The 14,359-nt window shown below is 38.3% G+C and overlaps 1 protein-coding gene across 1 annotated transcript in view; it reads left to right on the forward strand.

The window, feature by feature from the left end:
• The window catches only part of TRPM7 (transient receptor potential cation channel subfamily M member 7), a 96,737-nt gene that overhangs the window by 59,136 nt on the left and 23,242 nt on the right, over positions 1-14,359 (forward strand). Inside the window, exons 19-26 of the mRNA XM_060755235.2 lie at positions 60-203; positions 294-422; positions 1,280-1,564; positions 3,274-3,448; positions 5,476-5,602; positions 7,234-7,418; positions 9,978-10,110; positions 12,770-13,476. Of these exons, the coding sequence (XP_060611218.2) occupies positions 60-203; positions 294-422; positions 1,280-1,564; positions 3,274-3,448; positions 5,476-5,602; positions 7,234-7,418; positions 9,978-10,110; positions 12,770-13,476 (1,885 nt within the window). The remainder of the gene's footprint in view (positions 1-59; positions 204-293; positions 423-1,279; positions 1,565-3,273; positions 3,449-5,475; positions 5,603-7,233; positions 7,419-9,977; positions 10,111-12,769; positions 13,477-14,359) is intronic.

A 14,359-nucleotide genomic window follows, 5' to 3' on the forward strand; every position in this document is an offset into this window, starting at 1 on the left:
GGAAAAAAATAATTGTATTCTTTATACATGATTTTGAAAAAGTGCTGTTTTTGTATCAGGATGTGTTTAAAGAAGTACGGATCATGGACAGCATGGAAGAGAAGCATGACATGGAGACAGTGATAAAACCCAAGAGGCTGCCCATAACACGGAAATTTTATGCCTTCTATCATGCACCAATAGTAAAGTTCTGGTTTAACACGGTGAGGTTTTTTGTTCAACTTTTTTGGAGGGGGGGAAATCATGGAACAATTGTGCATAATCTTTATTTACATTTTGCTTTTTTTTTGTAGTTGGCATACTTAGGATTCCTGATGCTTTACACTTTTGTGGTTCTTGTGAAAATGGGAGAGCTGCCTTCAGTTCAAGAATGGATTGTCATTTCATACATTTTCACGTTGGCTGTTGAGAAAATTCGTGAGGTGGGTTTGTGTCTGTAGCATTTGCACTCTCGAGTTGACTATGAAGCCAACACATTCAATGCATATAAAGCTAATATGGGCTCTGGCCCTTTTAACCAGTGGTTCTCAACCTTCCTAATGCCGTCAACCATTAATACAATCCCACATGTTGTGGTGACCCCCAACCATAACATTGTTTTTGTTGCTACTTCATAACAGTCATTTTACTACTGTTATACATCATAATTAGACATGCAAGATGTATTTTCATTCACTGGATCAAACTGGGCACAAATACCCAATGCACCCACATGTAAATGCTAGTGGGGTTGGGGGAGGATTTATTTTGTAATTTGGGAGTTGTAATTGCTGGGATTTATAGTTCACCTATAATCAAAGAGCATTCTGAACTCCACCAGCGATGGATTTGAACCTAATTTGCCACACAGAACTCCCATGACCAACGGAAAACACTGGAAGTGTTTGATGGGTATTGACCTTGAGTTTGGGAGTTGTAGTTTACCTATATCCAGAGAGCACTGTGAACTCACGCAATGGTGGATCTGGACCAAACTTGGCACAAATACTCAATATGCACAAATGTGAACACTGGTGAAGCCTGGGGAAAATAGACCTTGACTTTTGGGAGTAGTAGTTGCTGGGATTTATAGTTCATTACAATCAAAGAACATTCTGAACTCCACCAACGATAGAATTGGCTCAAACTTCCCACATGGAATCCAGATGACCATCAGAAAATACTGTGTTTTCTGATGATCTTTGGCGACCCCTCTGACACCCCTTTGCGACCCCCAGGTTGAGAAACGCTGTATTAGACCAAGCTGACTCTGCTTAATCTCTTATTATTTTTAACACAGATCTTTATGTCGGAGGCTGGGAAGATTAGTCAGAAGATTAAAGTGTGGTTCAGTGATTATTTCAATGTCAGCGATACAATAGCCATTATCACCTTCTTCATTGGTTTTGTACTAAGATTTGGAGCAAAAGGGGACTTTGATGAAAAAACATATCAAGTCAATTATGTGTTTGTTGCTGGAAGATTAATCTACTGTCTGAATATAATCTTTTGGTATGTGCGATTACTGGATTTTCTGGCTGTAAACCAACATGCTGGACCTTACGTCATGATGATTGGGAAAATGGTAAGTTCTTTTAACAAAAATAACATTATTGCTCTTTTTTTATTTGTATTAAAATGTCCAACTATTACTGCACTCATTGTATTTTAAATTCAAACTGAAGTGTAAAGTACAACCACAAATAGCATTAACACTATTTTTCTCTCGCTCTGAGTTCTGGCTACCTGTGTGAAAGGTTCCTTTGCCATCTGTTAATATAAGCTGAGGTTTCCCAGAGAGTGATACCTTCTGGGATGAGATATTGAAGACAGATAAAAATTAATAATGAAAATATATTAAAAATTATTAGAATGGTCGACAGAAACAGAACAAGTAAAGGGCTGCATGATCAAATGGGCTGCTATTACTGGACATACAATTAAACTAGAAGAATGGGAAAACTATGGAACCAAAAATTAAAAATTACCTGTTCTTATAACTTGGTAAGAAAATTGATATAAAATGATGTACCGATGGTACATAGCACTGTATAAATTATCAAAATGTTACTCGGTCGTGCAGTGGGTAAACCGCTGAGCTGCTGAACTTGCTGAGCAAAAGGTCATCAGTTCAACTCCGGGCAGCAGGGTGAGCTCCTGCTGTTAGCTCCAGCTTCTGCCAAACTAGCAGTTCGAAAACATGCTCCGGTGGGAAGGTAACGGCACTCCATGCAGTCATGCTGGCCACATGACTTTGGAGGCATCTACAGACAACACCGGCTCTTCGGCTTAGAAATAGAGATGAGCACCGACCCCACGAGTCGGACATGACTGGACTTAATGTCAGGGGAAAACCTTTACCTTTTTTACCTACTCAAATATGCAAGATAAATGTTGGAAATGTGAAGACCATGCAGGGACTTTTTCCCACATGTGGTATACCTGCAAAATAGTGAAAAAAAATTGGAAAGAAATTCAAGAAAAATTCAGATGACATAAAAATACTGTTAAAACCAGAATACGTTCTACTGGGAATTATTGACATAGAAATGGACAAAAATAAAGATAGACTATTTAATGATTTAGTGTCAGCGGCCAGAATAACGTATGCCTGACACTGTCGAATAAAAGATTACCTACAAAAGAACAATGGATGTTGAAATAACTGACATAATTATTATGGAAAAATTAACACAACTATTAAATAAACATTTAGGTGGGTATCCAAACACAATGGACTGGATATCATTAAGAAAAAAATAAAATTGGTAATAGAACTAAATTGAAAATAAGGAGAAAAAATATCATTGGAAAACATTAAAGAGGGGAGAATAATAATACAAAGAAACAAGAAAGGAAAATGTAGACCACGGTGGAGAAGATTGGAAGTCAAATTTTATTTCTCTCTCTCCTTTATCCTCTTTTCTTCCTGAGATCCATAGCAATTTGGGCGTACATATAAACATATTTTCTTTTTTCACCCTTTTCTGCTATCTTATATTTCTATTTACTTGTGATAGTATTTCCCCATCCACACTTTTACCCCTGTTTTTCTGATATTGTAAATATTAGAATTTTACATGCTTAATCACACACACACACATATAGGCTGAGGTTGCACATTTCATCACTTGTTGGTAATTCAAACTTTACTCTCAGTGTATGTGCCATTATATTGCTGTTCCCACCTTTTATTTACTAAGCAGATTTCCAATAACTTCTGCATGTTTAGTAGTCATACTACATGTGTGAATCCCATGTCTTCTGCTTCACTCTAAATTCTGTTTTTAACAGGTGGCCAACATGTTCTACATTGTAGTTATTATGGCACTTGTTTTGCTCAGCTTTGGAGTCCCTAGGAAGGCAATACTTTATCCTAACGAAGAGCCATCCTGGATTCTAGCAAAAGATATCGTGTTTCAGCCATACTGGATGATCTTTGGTGAAGTGTATGCCTATGAAATTGATGGTAAGACTTTCCTCCTCCTCTTATGTAGAAACCAGATTTTTTTTACTTGATCTTTGAGACATAATTCCATTTATAAGAGAATATGTTGGAAGTTTTTGAAATCGGGTGCTTAATGTTGAAGTACAGTAATATAATTTATTTATTTATTTACACCATTTCTACCTCACCCTTCTCACCCCCGAGGGGGGGGGACTCAGGGCGGCTAACACAGGCAACAATTCAATGCTAGCAGTATCAATAACGATACAAACCAACAATATAAAATCCTATTACATAACGATTAAACAGTGATATTAATTAAAATTACATGATCACATAAAACTAATCACATAATCACAAGTCACATAGCCATTTCCAATTTTCATAACAATCCTATTGTCCGAGTTCAGTGCCTAAAGTGCTGCTGTGCCTGGCTCCAAAACTACGTCTTTAGTTTTTTCATAAAAGTAAGGGAGGACGCCAATCTAATCTCGCGGGGGGGGGGCGAATTCCACAAGCGGGGGGTCACCACCGAGAAGGCCCTGTCCCTCGTCGCGACCAGACGCGTTTGAGATGCTGGTGGGACCGAGAGCAGGGCCTCCCCAGTAGATATTCAATTACGAGGTGGAACGTAGTGAGAGATACGTTCGGATAAGTAAGCTGGGCCGGAGCCGTATAGGGTTTTATAGGCCAAGACCAGCACTTTGAATTTTTTGAATATATTTAAATCCCATAAATGAAATGTTTCAATATATTTAAAACCCATTCCTCAAAATTGTGGGAGTTGAAGTCCAAAACACCCGATGAGCCAAGTTTGCCCACACCTGGTATAGATGTAATAAACAAATGTGCTGTATTTTTTGAAAAATAAAATCTTTTTCTATTGATCAGCATTTTGTTAGAGACATTGTATTGGCAACTGTATGAATTTTATGGGTTATGTGAGGGAAAGTCCTAGGGAGGAGGGAGCAAGCTCATTTTCTGCTCCTTGAAGAACTTGAATGTGATTTTCCTGCTTCTTGGCAGAATGGGGTTGGACTGGATGATCCACGGGGTCTCTTCCAACTCTATGATTTTCTAAATTGTCTTCTTCTGAAATACAGCAACACAACTGAAATACTGAATTTATGTAATGTAATTGGTAACTTAATGTTGGGTATTATGTTTTAGATTTTGAGTGTTAGCATTGAATCTTTGCTGTTAGCTGGTCTGAGTCCCTATGCAGAGGTAGAGAAGATCGGGATATAAAAGTTTCAAATAAATAAATAATGAATACATCACCTCATTGGGAAAATCGCCAGGAGATGCCTAGGAGTTTGGGCCATTTCCACTTGCATGATAAAGTAGAAGATATTAATTAATTAGCGCTCTTAGTCATAGCAAGGAGGGAGCAAGCTTGTTTTCTGCTGCCCTGGAGACTAGAATGCGGAACAATGGCTTCAAACTATGGGAAAGGAGATTTAACATGAACATTAGAAAGAGCATCCTAACAGTGGGAGCTGTTCAGCAGTGGAACTCTCTGCCCTGGAGTGTAGTGGAGGCTCCTTCTTTGGAGGCTTTTCAATAGAGGGTGGATGGCTATCTGTTGGGGATGCTTTGAATGTGATTTTCTAGCTTCTTGGCAGAATGGGGTTGGACTGAATGATCTATGGGGTCTCTTCCAACACTATGATTGTCTTAATTGTCTTCTTCTGAAATACAGCAACACAACTGAAATACTGGGTTTTTGTAGGTTTTTTCGGGCTATATGGCCATGTTCTAGAGGAATCTATGCAAGCATCCTCAGAGGTAGTGACCTCACAACCTCTGAGGATGCTTGCCATAGATGCAGGCAAAATGTCAGGAGAGAATGCCTCTAGAACATGGCCATATAGCCTAAAAAAACCCCTACAACAACCCAGTGATTCTGGCCATGAAAGCTTTCGATAATACATTGAACTGAAATACTATATATATATATATATATATATATATATATATATATATATATATTGCACCATCGATTAAACTGCAAAAGCTACTAACTATTTTAACTTATTTCCTCAAAGTATGTGCGAAAAATTCTGAAGTTAAAGACCTCTGTGTGACAGGAGCGTGGCTGACACCATTTCTTCAGGCTGTCTACCTTTTTGTACAGTATATTATCATGGTCAATCTTCTCATCGCCTTTTTCAAGTATGTATATATTTCATATGATACTTTGATTAGTAAATGGTTGCTTGTAATATTATGTGAAGAAGTTCAACCGATGATGACTTTCCTGTACCTTTTTCCGGTATTGCCTAGATGAGTATGTAAAGTGATTGTTAGTAGGTCCTGAGATCATTTTTCATACTAAAACACTACTGCATAACTTTAAAAAAAAACTTTGGTTACAGTCATTTTTGAACATTTATCAAACTGCAAAGTTAATATATTTTAGCCATGGTGCATAACTGGATATACATGTTATTATTAGGTTAGTCCTCACTCTCCAAACCTTTTCACACCTACCTGCGTGACCGCATTTCTGTGTGCGAACCCACACGATCTCTTTGATCATCTGGAGAGGCCCTGCTCACGCTCCCATCTCCTTCGCAGGCGCGATTGGAGGGGATGAGGGAGAGCGCCTTCTTGGCGGTGGCCCCCGACTCTGGAACTCACTTCCCAGGGACATTAGACATGCCCCAACGCTGGCAGTCTTTACGAGGAGCCTGAAAACGTGGCTGTTCCAGTGTGCCTTCTCAGAATAAGGAGAACTCAGCAATATGTCCTCACAATGCACTTTAATACTGACTTAGGATGGACTGTGCTCCCTCATTTCTCTCCGAAAAATCCTATCCTAGTTATATTTTACCTTGTTCACGTCAGCATATTTTCAATTTTAATCTATTAAATTTGGCCTGGCCATTTTTAAAATTGTTCATGTCACTATTGATTGTTTTTTGTTTATGTGATTTATATGATTTGTATTTTATTGATCGTTTATTGATGTTGTGTTTATTGATGTTTTGTTTCATGTACTTTGGGCTTGGCCTCATGAAAGCCGCACCGAGTCCCTTGGGGAGATGGCAGCGGGGTACAAATAAAGTTTATTATTATTATTAATCATAATAATAATAATTCAGTCTACTCAAGGCCCATTTAAAAAGCCATGTTTTAAGGCTAGATAATAATAATAATAATAATAATAATAATAATAATAATAATAATTCAGTCTACTCAAGGCCCATTTAAAAAGCCATGTTTTAAGGCTAGATAATAATAATAATAATAATAATAATAATAATAATTCAGTCTACTCAAGGCCCATTTAAAAAACCATGTTTTAAGGCTAGATAATAATAATAATAATAATAATAATAATAATAATAATAATAATAATAATAAATGGGCCTTGAGTAGACTGAATTATTATTATTATTATTATTATTATTATTATTAATACGATATGAGGATTTAAAGATTGAACTGCAAAGACTCTGGCACAAACCAGTAAAGTTGGTCCCAGTGGTGATTGGCACAGTGGGTGTAGTGCCTAAAGACCTTGGCCAGCACTTAAAAACAATAAGCGCTGACAAAATTACCATCTGTCAGCTGCAGAAGGTCACCCTACTTGGAGACATTATTTGCCAATATATTACACATTCCTAGACATTTGGGAAGTGTCCGACCTGTGATCCAATACAACAGCATAGTGATCGTGTTTGCTGAGTATTAATCTTGTTGCGTATATAATAATAATCTTGATTTATAACCCGCCTTATCTCCCCAAACAGACTCAGGGCGGTTAATAAACTATTATGACTTTTTTTCTTCTTTTTTAGCAACGTATACTTACAAGTGAAATCTATTTCCAACATTGTATGGAAATACCAGCGTTATCATTTTGTCATGGCTTATCATGAGAAACCTATCCTCCCTCCTCCTCTCATTATCCTGAGCCACATGGCATCTTTGTTCTGTTGTATATGCAAGCAAAGAAAGAAGGACAAAACTTCAGACGGGCCAAGTAAGAACATATTAAAAATGCATAACGTAATTCATTCTTTCTATTATTCAAAATACAGTGATTGGTTTCTGTATGAGAAAACTGGTTGTTGGGTTGTTGTGGTTGTGCCTTCAAATTGTTTCTGACCTTTAATGACCCTAAAGTATAAGATGAAGTTTTCCTAGTAAGATTTGCTCAGGTTGACTTTGCCTTCTTCTGAGTCTGAAAGAGTGCGACTTTGAGGATTTGAACCCTGGTCTCCAGAGCTGTAGTCCAACACTCAAACTTTTATACCACAATGGTTCTCCTAGAGCTTAATAAACAACATTCTTCTCTTGTTTATTATTTATTTATTTATTTATTTAGTACACTTGTATACCGCTAATATCTCAGCCTGTGCGGCGACTCATTGCGGTTTACAACATATTTAAAAATACAATATTCACTTTAAAAATATAAAATAAAATATAAAAATACATACATATACATACATAGTATTGGGCCACCAATACAGACCGGAACATCTCATAGTTAAAGTCGTAATCCAATTCGTTATCCTTGATTGCTAGTCCATGATCAAAACATCATCACATCGGAATTAGTTGAAAACTTGCTCGAACATCCAAGTTTTCAGTTTTTTCCGAAATGCCATTAGCGAGGTGGCTGATCTTATTTCAGTAGGGAGGGCATTCCAAAGCCGGGGGGCCACCACAGAAAAGGCCCTATCTCTCGTTCCCGCAAGCCGCACTTGTGAAGCAGGCGGGATGGAGAGAAGGGCTTCTCCTGAAGATCTTAGGGTCCTGGTGGGCTGATAGGCCGAGATACGTTCGGATAGGTATGTAGGGCCAGAACCGTTTAGGGCTTTAAAGGTCAAAGCCAGCACTTTGAATTGGGCTCGGTAGCTAATCGGTAGCCAGTGGAGCTGGTACAGCAGAGGAGTTGTATGCTCCCTGCGCCCTGCTCCTGTTAATACCGTGGCTGCCGCCCGTTGGACTAATTGGAGCTATTACCCTAGAGCACAGAGGTTCTCAACCTTCTTAATGCCATGACCCCTTAATACAGGTCCTCATGTTGTGGTGACCCCCAACCATAATATTATTTTCCTTGCTACTTAATAACTGTAATTTTGCTACTGTTACAAATTGTAATGTAAATATTTATTTATTTATTTACGACATTTATATGCCACCCTTCTCACCCTGAAGGGGACTCAGAGCAGCTTACAAGATATATATATACATACAATATATTGTATTATTAGCATACCATAATATCAGTATTATTACTCTGGAGACCAGGGTTCAAATCCTCAAAGTCACACTCTCTCAGACTCAGAAGAAGGCAAAGTCAACCTGAGCAAATCGTACTATATTGTACTATACCATTATAGAGTAATATTATTAGTAATATTACATGTGATATAAAATATATAGTTATAATATCATATTATTATTAGTAATATTATATGGTATTATATTATAATATTATAAATATTATATGTATATACACTATATTATATTATATTATTAGCATAGCACAATATCAGTATTATATATTACTATATTGTACTATACCATTATATTGTAATATTATTAGTAATATTACATGTAATATAAAATATATAATTATAATAAATATCTGATACGCAGGATGTATTTTCATTCACTGGATCAAATTTGGCACAAATACCCGATACGCCCCAATTTGAATACTGGTATGGTTTGGGGAGGGGGGTTGATTTTGTCATTTGGGAGTTGTAGTTGCTGGGATTTATAGTTTACTTACAATAAAAGAGCATTCTGAACTCTACCAATGATGACATTGAACCAAATTTGGTACACAGAATTCCCATGACCAACAGATAATCTGTATAAATAAAAATGTAATGTTCGTTTGAGGGATTAACAGAACTCAAAAACCACTGGACGAATTGACACCAAATTTGGACACAAGGCACTTAACAACCCAATGTATGTCCTTCATTCAAAAAATTGATTTTGTCATTTGGGAGTTGTAGTTGCTGGGATTTATAGTTTATCTACAATCAAGGAGTATTCTTGGAATTGAACCAAACTTGGCACACAGTTCTCCCATGACCAACAGAAAATCCTGGAAGGGTTTGATGGGCAGTGTCCTTTGGTTTTGGAGTTGTAGTTCACCTACATCCAGAGATCACTGTGGACTCAAAAAATGATGGATCTGGATCAAACTCTACACGAAGACTCAATATGCCCAAATGTGAACACTGGTGGGGTTTGGGGAAAATAGAATCTTGACATTTGGGAGTTGTAGTTGCTGGGATTTATAGTTCACCTACAATCACAGAGCATTCTGAACCCCACCAACAATACAATTGGACCACACCTCCCACACAGAACCCCCATATGGGCCACAGCAATGCGTGGCAGGGGACAGCTAGTACTGGAATATAATTCTTCCTAAAATATATATGTAGGATTCTGTTACTTTTAAAATTTGAGCTAAATCTCCGTTATTCATTCACTTTCATGGTCTTAATACCGTTATCCTTACCTCTGCTGTGTGGTAGGATTCTAAAACACAATTTGTTTCAATCTCCAGAATTGTTTCTAACCGAAGAAGATCAAAAGAAACTTCATGATTTTGAGGAGTTATGTGTTGAGATGTATTTCAATGAAAAAGATGACAAATTCCATTGTGGGAGCGAAGAGAGAATTAGACTAACTTCTGAACGGTAGGTGACTTTATGAATCAATATTTAAACATTGCATTTATACTCAGGGCAGCCACCTTATAAAACAACAGTAATTCCATTTCAGCTGTATGGCCTTGATGGAAAGGTTTAATTGACTTCACAACCTCTGAGGATGCTTATTTATTTATTTTATTTATTATTTGCACTTGTTAACCGCCACTCTCAGCCCGAGGGCGACTCGTGGCGGTGTACAAAACATAGAACATAGAAGACAACAGTTTACAATAGATCAGGACCACAACACACATCCTACTAATACACAGCTAATTAAACTAAAAATCCGCTTCGTCTTGTTAGGGTCATAACAATCTCGTAGTCATAGTCCATTCCGGTGGTCATTCCAAGAACATAGCACTTAGTTGAAGGCCTTTTCGAAGAGCCAGGTTTTCAGGCCCTTGCGGAAGGCCATGAGGGAAGGCGCCTGTCTGATTTCAGCAGGGAGGGAGTTCCATAGCCGGGGGGCCACCACCGAGAAGGCCCGCTCTCTTGTCCCCGCCAGGCGTGCCTGTGAGGCAGGCGGGACCAAGAGAAGGGCCTCCCCAGATGATCTCAAGGTCCTCGTGGGCTCGTAGGCCGAGATGCGGTTCTCAAGGTATTTTGGGCCGGAACCGTAGATGCAGGTGAAACGTCAGGAGATAATGCTTCTAGAACATGGCCATATAGCCCGAAAAACCTACAAGAACCCAGTTTAATTTATTACAGTATATACTCGAATATAAAGTGACCCAAATGTAAGCCAAGACCCCTAATTTTACCACAAAAACTTGGAAAACGTATTGACTCAAGTATAAGCCAAGCTTGGAAGTGCTGTAGCTACTGGCAAATTTCAAAATAGAAATAGATACAAATAAAATTGCATTAGTTGAGGCATCAATAGGTTACATGTTTGGGAATATTTAAATAAAACTGTAATTTAAGATAAGACTGTTAAACTCTGATTAAACCATTGTTCTAATCTTCAGCGTAAATGTCCTTACGTAACCTTCCAATAATAATAAAGAGAGCAAAATAATAAATGTAATAAAAATAATAATAGAGTAAAATAATGGAAGTTAATAATAACAATAAAGTAAAATAATAAATGTAATTGAAATAATAAATGTAATAATGATAATAAATAGAGTAAAATAATAAATGTAATAATAATAATGATAATAATCTATATAAATAAAAATGTAATGTTTATTTGTGGGATTAACAGAACTCAAAAACCACTGGACGAATTGACACCAAATTTGGACACAAGACACCTAACAGCCCAATGTATGTCCTTCCCTAAAAAAAATGATTTTGTCACTTGGGAGTTGTAGTTGCTGGGATTTATAGTTCACCTACAATCACAGAGCATTCTGAACCCCACCAACGATGGAATTGAACCAAACTTGGCACATAGTTCTCCCATGACCAACAGAAAATACTCAACGAGTTTGGTAGGCAGTATCCTTTGGTTTTGTAGTTGTAGTTCACCTAAATCCAGAAATCACTGTGGACTCAAACAATGATGGATCTGGACCAAACTCTACACAAATACACAAATCTGCCCAAATGTAGACACTGGTAGAGTTTGGGGAAAATAGAATCTTGACATTTGGGAGTTGTAGTTGCTGGGATTTATAGTTCACCTACAATCAAAGAGCATTTTGAACCCCCACCAATGATAGAATTGGGCCAAACCTCCCACACACACACCCATGTGGGCCACAGCAACGCGTGGCAGGGGATAACTAGTAGTAATAATAATAATAATAATAATAATAATAATAATAATAAAAAGAGTAAAATATTAAATAGCTTTGACTCATGTATAAGTCGAGGGGCCTTTTTTAGTCTTAAAAATGGCTGAAAAACCTGGCTTCTACTCGAGGATATTGTTGTGGCTGAGCTGTTTTCTGATGATGAGGATGATGGGATTCAGATTCCTGCTCGGATTCAGATTCCTGGTTCTCTGTCTGTGCCTCGAATCTCTGGGCCTGCTTCTGAGGCTCCCATAGACAGTGCAGTGTCAACACAGCCGTTCACAGCAGAAAGGAATTTTAACGAAGGAGATAGCAAGCAGGTGCCTTCCCACGCTGATACCGAAAGTGTAGATAGTGACTTGACCCGGCAAGCTCGTCTTGATCTGAGGGTCAGGCAGAGTTCTTGTCTGGCCGGCAGATGAGAAGCCAGCTTGGTGAAAGGTCATCGCAGTGCTTTTTTGATGATGAGAGCCTAATGTTTTCATGTTAGAAAGGTATTTAAGCTTATGCAAACCCTGAGAAAGTGTCAGTTCAGCATAGCTTACTGGCCTGAAAGCTTCATGGAATAACCTTAACCTGGAAAGCAGTATGCTTGGGATTTTTTGCATTGTGATTCTTGGGGCAATTGTTTCATTGCTTGTACCTGGGACTCTGGTTTGAACCTCGCCAATAGGATTGTGTCTCCTGTTTTTACCTGAAGATCTTTGGAACTATATTCTGCATTTAACCTTAATCTTTGGAACTTTGCAATGCTTATTCTTTATTGTGGCTTGGATTTTTTCTTCAATAAACTATAAAACTACAGCTCTTGTGTGGTGGTGTTTGGAAGCAAGGTGAAGCTTACTCTGAGTTGCAACAGATATATGGTAATTTTTCTCCTCTTTTTTCCCCTTTCTCTCCAGTGTTGAGCACATGTGCATCCAAATCAAGGAGGTTGGAGACAGAGTCAACTATATCAAACGTTCTTTGCAATCTCTAGATACCCAAATAGGCCACCTACAGGACCTATCAGCCCTGACTGTGGATACCTTAAAGACATTAACCGCACAGAAGGCTTCGGAAGCTAGCAAAGTCCACAATGAAATTACACGGGAGTTGAGCATTTCGAAGCATTTGACGCAGAACTTTATTGACGACGGTCCCCTACGTTCTTCCGTGTGGAGGAAGCACAGTATTGGCAACGTGTTTGGATCTTCTTTCCCCCAAGGAGGCCTTGAGAGTAATAATGCTGTGCTGTGCAACATTTCTATGCAAAACGAAAGAGATTCTGGATATAAGATTATGGGTCTCCCCAAGGGAGATGAATTCACCTTTCCAGGGGCAGGTTCCTCAGGTAGTGCCTTAGTTCCAAGAGCTCTTTCTCCCCCAGAACTTCGTCAAAGAATACAGGGTACAGACTTACCAAAATGCAGTAGTAAAACGAAAAAGACAGGCAATTCTTTAAACAGTATGCCACATTTCACATCAACAACAACTAAATTTTTCGTGAGCACTCCTTCTCAGCCAAGTTGTCAAAATCAGTTAGAGCCTGCTGCAGGGATTAAAGAAGTTATAGCCCCAAAGACTGCTGGTGATGGGGAGAGTGCGGTTGAATTTGGTGCATTTGTGGGTAAGTATAACGAGCGCAACCATGTCCTTCCAAAAGCTGCTATTCGTTGCCATTATTTCCCTGCCTTTGGTTCTGTTTCTTGTGCCGCCTCCGCCTCTCAACCTTGTGTTGAAATCGGAGGATGTGTTAATCGTGGATTTGTTTGTGACGAAAGTGATGCTCATAGTGAAAGCTTCTCGGACAAATGGAGCCACCATTCCTCTTCCAAGTTGGTGAAGGATGATGCCAAACATACATTGCAGTTATCACCCGCTAGTGAGGTCAGAGCTGACCCAAGTAGTGGTTTGAAAAGGACGCTGGACGTTGAAGGATTTCCTAGAAGAGTTCCAGAAACATCAAGAAAAACCTGTAGTGGTTCCTGCATCATTGCACATCTTCAGAAATTGCAAGGTTTGATTGTCAAGACTTGTATGGTACGCTTTGGTGGATTTTGGTTGCAGGTTGCACTTTGCTTTTGAATTTCTCAAGCTATCCAAGTGGTTCTTTCTTTAGAAAAGCGTACGTTCTTCATAAATCTGAGTTGTAGACAATATTTTTCAGACAGAGAAGTAATCCAGGACAAAGAGATTTTAATCCTTGCTATCGTTTTGCAAATCAGTGCAATTGATTTGGAGATATCTTTTTTCAATACAGTCGTCTGCATAAAAATATTGTCTCTTCCTCAAGGAAATTGAAATTCCTTTTGTTAAGGGACAAGACATCTGCAACACCTGCTTGTGTAACCTAAGGGTTCTTCTGTGCTACAATTCTACATGCTTCTTGGTCTATTATCTACCACTGTTTTGGATGGAGTTTCTAAAAGAGAATTCTCAAGAAAACAAAACGTAGGATTTTGTATGTTTTATTTAACAGCAAAATTTTTCTGAATTTGGTAGTTACTCAA

The sequence above is a fragment of the Anolis sagrei genome, chromosome 9 (genome assembly GCF_037176765.1).
Source record: "Anolis sagrei isolate rAnoSag1 chromosome 9, rAnoSag1.mat, whole genome shotgun sequence".
Taxonomy (NCBI): Eukaryota; Metazoa; Chordata; class Lepidosauria; order Squamata; family Dactyloidae; genus Anolis; species Anolis sagrei.